Source organism: Anoplophora glabripennis, unplaced genomic scaffold (assembly GCF_000390285.2).
Source record: "Anoplophora glabripennis isolate ALB-LARVAE unplaced genomic scaffold, Agla_2.0 scaffold2909, whole genome shotgun sequence".
Classification (NCBI taxonomy): domain Eukaryota; kingdom Metazoa; phylum Arthropoda; class Insecta; order Coleoptera; family Cerambycidae; genus Anoplophora; species Anoplophora glabripennis.
This window is the reverse complement of record NW_019418983.1, coordinates 4,453-10,302: the sequence shown is the minus strand read 5'-3', so window position 1 is coordinate 10,302 and position 5,850 is coordinate 4,453. Positions and strand designations below refer to the sequence as shown.

At 31.8% G+C, this 5,850-nt stretch overlaps 1 protein-coding gene across 1 annotated transcript; it reads right to left on the bottom strand.

The window, feature by feature from the left end:
* Positions 1 to 1,894: 1,894 nt before the first annotated feature.
* LOC111692718 (rhodopsin-like) lies at positions 1,895 to 2,261 on the bottom strand (the record flags this gene model as incomplete). Its single annotated transcript, XM_023456819.1, has 1 exon — positions 1,895 to 2,261. A coding segment is annotated over exon 1 (367 nt), but the record flags the coding sequence as incomplete, so codon positions are not given.
* Between the last annotated feature and the right edge of the window lie 3,589 nt (positions 2,262 to 5,850).

The following is a 5,850-nucleotide window of genomic DNA, read 5'->3' as shown; positions in this document are numbered from 1 at the left end:
AGGAGAATAATACAAGAATGGCTTAAAAATTATATGAGGCGATAGATAGGTTGAAGACCAAATGCCAATGTCAACCATAATGGTGCAGAGAATCCAGTGTCTTGGCCAACAAAATCGCCAGATCTAAACCCTCTGGACTTCTATGTTTAAGGTTACCTCTCTGAAAAGTAAAGTTTATTCTACTCCAATAGATTACAAGACCACAACAACTGCAGCGAATAGAAGACGGGTGTAATGAATTAAAAGAAAACCACCACATGATATTAGTTAGGTAATTCCATTTAATCATTAATAGAAGTTGTCAGAAATGTATCGATGTGGATGGTTCGCATTTTGGACAATTGCTGCAAATACGTAACGTTAATTTCATTTCTTATTTAATTGTTCTTGCTTGGTAAATGTATTTTTATTATTATTTTGATTTAAATTGTTCTTATTTGTAAAGATAGTGGATTAAGCCTCCAGGGGAAACTAATATACACTAGGAACATTACCTCACAGGTGATACGGAAATAATTTTGTTGATCTGCTTACAAATTGCTCTTACTTTTAAGCATAAACATAAATATTCTTGTAATATTATGGTTTGAAGTGTCTACCACAAGGGGATTGTATTGGTATAAATAACTTGAGAACGATGAATCTTAGGGAAAAAAATCAAGTTACCTTTTTTACGTATTTAGTGCATTAGAATATAAATCCGTTACAATAACTTGTAAAAAATACAGTGGCGTAGTTTTTTTTTATAAAAAGAGGGCGACCCCTGTCCAGTTGTACACCACTGGTTGAACATTTAGAGGTCATATTTTAGGGAATGCAAGGCCTACTGTCATACATTATTTGTTCCAAATTTTATTGAGATCGGTTAATAGATTCCGAAGATATAAACAAAAAATCAATTTTTTTTAACAACTTCCCTACAACACCCTGTATCTCTAAAACGAGGCCGTTCCAGACCTATGTTTATAAGGCAAACTCTATTATTTTAAAGAGATCTCTCTGCCCCCGAAGTTTCCTGCATAAAATTCGGACCACCCTGTATATCGTGCTCCGTATTCTTCATACATAGATACTTTTTTGAGTTTGATTTTAATATAAATAATGGCTGCTTCTTTAGTGATCTTTCATAGATTCAGTTGCATCAAACATACGGGATGAGATGAAATCAGTTGTAGTTCATTAATATTTTTTTACATTACTGTCTTTGTTCATTTAGCGGATGAACATAGTAACAACAAGTAACATTTTCTCTTCTTCGTCTAACTCAGGGGTTCCCAACCGCGGTGGTTCGAGAACCACAGGTGGTCCGTGGCCATCTTCCAGGTGGTCCGCGAGGCTGAATACAGTGAATTAATAGCCCTTTTCTTTTATTCATGATTTTGGAATCATAACGCGTTACGATCTGAAATCTAGCAACCTGATTGGTTTCCAATGGGCTATTATCATATAAGCTGGAGCGTCGAAAATAAATAACGTGTAATTTTACAAAGCATACCTTCACACATATAATCACAAATACAGTTATAAGACGACGAAAGTCCCAAAAGTTCAAATATGGTCCCTGAAGAGCCAAGTTTTGCTTTAATATCGTCTGCCATTCTGAAAAGTTGGGAACCACTGATCTAATCAATTAATTTCAAATATTAATTTTTTCATCATATTAATCCGGTTAAATATATGTACATTTAAAACATACGTATGTATATCACGTCAGAATGATGTGATCAGCATAATATGTTGTACCTCAACATGACATGTTAACACATGTCGACATGACACGTGTTAATAATGCGTCTAAGCTATACTTCTTTCATTATACCTTTGTGAATTTATCTATTGCTTTTATTTGTTCTTTCCTCTAACAATAAAAAAATATATAATTTTCTTGCTTTACCTAAGACCCACGTTTCGTAGTAGCAGTTGATAACCATCGCCGGCGACATGGTAACCATCATGAGAAAGTCCGAGAAGGCCAGATTCACCACCAGCAGATTGGAGGGTGTTCTCAGGGCCTTCGTGCCGCTGAATATGTACATGACCATGCCGTTGCCCATAATGGAAACAAAGCCCAAAACGCCTATCGTGAAGCCCAGGATGCCGTGCCATAGTGGGTTCATGGGAGGAAACTGGTACCAGTACGCGTCCACCATATGCAGCATGTCGGGTGGCACCTTGTCCACGACGGTCATGTTGCCGCCGAAGCCGGCCGCCCTTTGAGCCGCCCACATGGCGTAGCTAGGTCCGCTGCCCATAACAGACATGTTGGCGAGTACTGCGGAACGGAAAGGAACGGTGTTAGTTCTATGTGCATATTTTTTGAGTATAAGTGTATTTAATTTAACATTTTTTATTACAAAACAAATTCGTCAACATCAAATAACAACAACATCAAATAAACAACATCAAATAATCAACAATAATCAATAAACAATCAATCACATAAATAACATAAAATAAACATCAAATAACAATAAAGTCAGTAACCATGCTTTACAAAAACGTTATTTGAGACTTATGAAAACAAGAAATGGTATTCAGTTTTCTAACCAACGCATTGTTTAAAACAATTAAATATTTAAATTTCGAAAACTTTGAATGCAGGATGAAGGAGTTTCTCTTGTAGACTATATAGCTCATAAGGATTCTTGTTCGCAATTTATCCATGATATCGACTTAATGAACAATTTATTGCCGTTTTTTAATTTTAATTCTATTGCAACCATGCATTTTTTGTTTGCTTTATGATAAGTATTGTATAGTTTTTATATTGAATAGTTTTCTCAATGTTTTACCATTGCTTACTTTGTGCACTGTTCTATTTTATTTCGCTTGTGTGAATACTTTGTATATTTAGGCACCAATAAAGAAAACTGAAACTAAAATTTATTCTTTGAATGAAAATAGTGCAACTGTCAGGTGTTTTTTTCAATTTTTTTTTAACACTTGTAAAATTTTGATACAGATTCTTTTAATTTTCCAATTTTTCTAAAGCGACCACACTTTACAAAAATGCCTTTGGATGATGCTGATTTGGTCTATGTCTAATAGCCAAGTCAGTCTTGTAATTCGAATGTAAAATATTGATTTATCTGTCCTTAGCAAAATATGTAGTTTTAGTTTGGCTACTGTGAAAACAAATTGCATGTGTAAGGTTAGGTATAACGACAAATTTTTCATCATATTCAGTCCTATTTTATTAAAGGAGTCCAAATATTTGTTCGTGGAGGTGGTGGACATTTCACATGTAATTTTTAATATCGATTTCTTGTGTTTGTGTTGTTTTCTGAGTTTTAATATTTGAACGTGGCTAACTAACTCAATTTTAACATAATTTGTGTTCTAAAATTAGATTAATAGAACGTTTAACTAAAATCGTTGCCAATGTCAATATTTGAAATACCAAAATTTTTTCAAGAATGCCAAACCATAGACATGGTTATAGATATAGACATAGCGTAATTATTATATGTAAAACTTCCTGTCACAATCTGGAGATATTTATTGTCTTGTGAACCTACCCCTACATTTAAATTTTACAAAAATAGAAATTAAAGAAAAGAATTAAGAAAACAAGCACTTGGTCCGAAAATTCGCGTAAAAAACATATTTTTCAACGTACATAAGAAAAAGTTGAGAGGCCAACGGCGTTATAATTCAAAAACAAAAGTTTGTGCAAATTATCTTAATATAATAAAAAGAAACAATTATTAATATATTTTTTGTTGCATAAACGAGGTAGGTACATTTATTAATTTTTGGAGAATATGGTGAATGCGCCAATGTTGCAAACAAGGAATCGACAAAATTTGCAAAATATAGTTGTAAAAAGTATTTCACAAAATCTACATAAAGTAGCTGGTTAGTGATTGTTCTTTAATGTAATGTAATGGTTTTCGTAACGCCTTTTAATACCGATTGCCTATTAAGTAGGCATTTCAATAATATTTAAAGTGATTTATTTTTGTTTGTTACTTACAGCAGAAACACTAAATACCTACTTGATTCAAAACTTTTCCAAATGAGCTTTACGTGTGTGTACCTAATAGGCGTTTTACATAAATTAATTGTGGAAAATAAAGTAATGGTATTTTAATGTCTATTAGAGAGAAGTATTTTTTAAACATAACTTATAATTTCCTGTTAATTTTAAATTTTCTTCACTTCTGTTAGATACAAATTCCATCAGATCTTATTTGCAGAAAACCTAAAATGTAATATTGAAATAGCATACCTACTTAAGTATAAGGACATTAACAATAAATGTCTAGGTATGTACAGCTATGAACTAAAATAAGTTTATACAATCTAAAGTGCTTATAATTCTTTTCTAAAACAGCGTTTTATCAAGACGTTTTATATCGAAATTTTTTTTCGACCATGGCAATATCTGTTTCGTCAATGATATTGTAGATGTTGGCTGTGGTATTGACCGGTCAAAGTCGTTCAGTGGACAAATATTTCCTTAGTCAGCCCAATCAGCTGATTGGGAATATTGGACAGGTTTTAATACAGTTACTAATATCCATATTAGTTATAGTAAGTAAGTTCAGCGAATTGTTTGACTAAAAAAATTTGACCGAACTAACTGACAACAAAAAAAGTGTTAATTTCTTGAAAACATTAGATACCCACTTTAACCAATGCGTTGTATATTACTCACCCAAATCACAGTTTTGTAAAATAGCACGGTATTTAAAATTTAGAGTAATTTCACATTAAAATGCGTCTGAAGGCGCGCTCAGGCTACGACTCGACATTGTCTAACTACTTCTCCACTTTTATAGATTACACAGAGAAATAATTCTTACGTATTTAATTTAATAAAGAAAATCTCCTTGGGTATATTTTCTTGACTGGGTAAGGATTCTCTTGATACCTAATCGAATTATGTTCTTTCATAATATATTTGTACTTTCCTTCAAGGTTCTAGGATATATTGGATTATTTGACAGATAAGGAATAGAAATTAAAAAATTATACAGGGGTATTACAATTACGTAGGACTTCTATATTCAGATTTGATATGAATGTGAGAAAATTTTGAATTTATAATTATCAAGAAGCAATGATTTGACATCACATTTTTTAACTAATGATATTGCGGTAAATAACTACTCTGAGAGCTATATGCCCCATCTAACATTTAATTGCAACCACATTATCTAGTAGGAACCTAAGGATTAATAGGTTGCTATTTACCAGGAGATACAATGTGATGCTTAGTGCCAGTAGGTAGATACGACAAATACTTTTTGTCGATAAATACAAATACTTAGGTTATATCTCATTTCTACTCAAAACTGATATCACGCATATAATTCTGCTATATAGGTACTTGAACAAACAACACTTTTGTCACTTTCTGATTTTTTGTAAAACTCTGCCACTAATCAAATGTAGGTCCATAAATTTTTATACGTTATGTTGTAGTTGTAATCTTTAAACTATGTCCTTACCAGATGCGAGAAAACATACAAGCTCTTCTATTAAACAAAAATGTAGGTATTTCGTTACACTTCCATGTTCTGTAGTTGCATTCAATTAATTTTGCGTTCTTAATGAACAATGTAAAAAAGATCCAATCAACTTTAATTCTTACACTTCCTTCTTATCCCGTATAAAAATACAAGAAATAATTTTTAACAATCACCAAATACCTATGTAAATACAAAAACTCTTAAATATGAACTAATTTTTGCTTGTGATCACTATCATTTTCAATGCTTATAGGTTTGTATCATTATGAAGTTAAACAAATATTTTAAGAAGTCGATTTCGGATTAGTTTAAAATTAATTAAATATTTTTATTATTAAATTATTAAATAATTTTTTCATACATTTTTGAAACC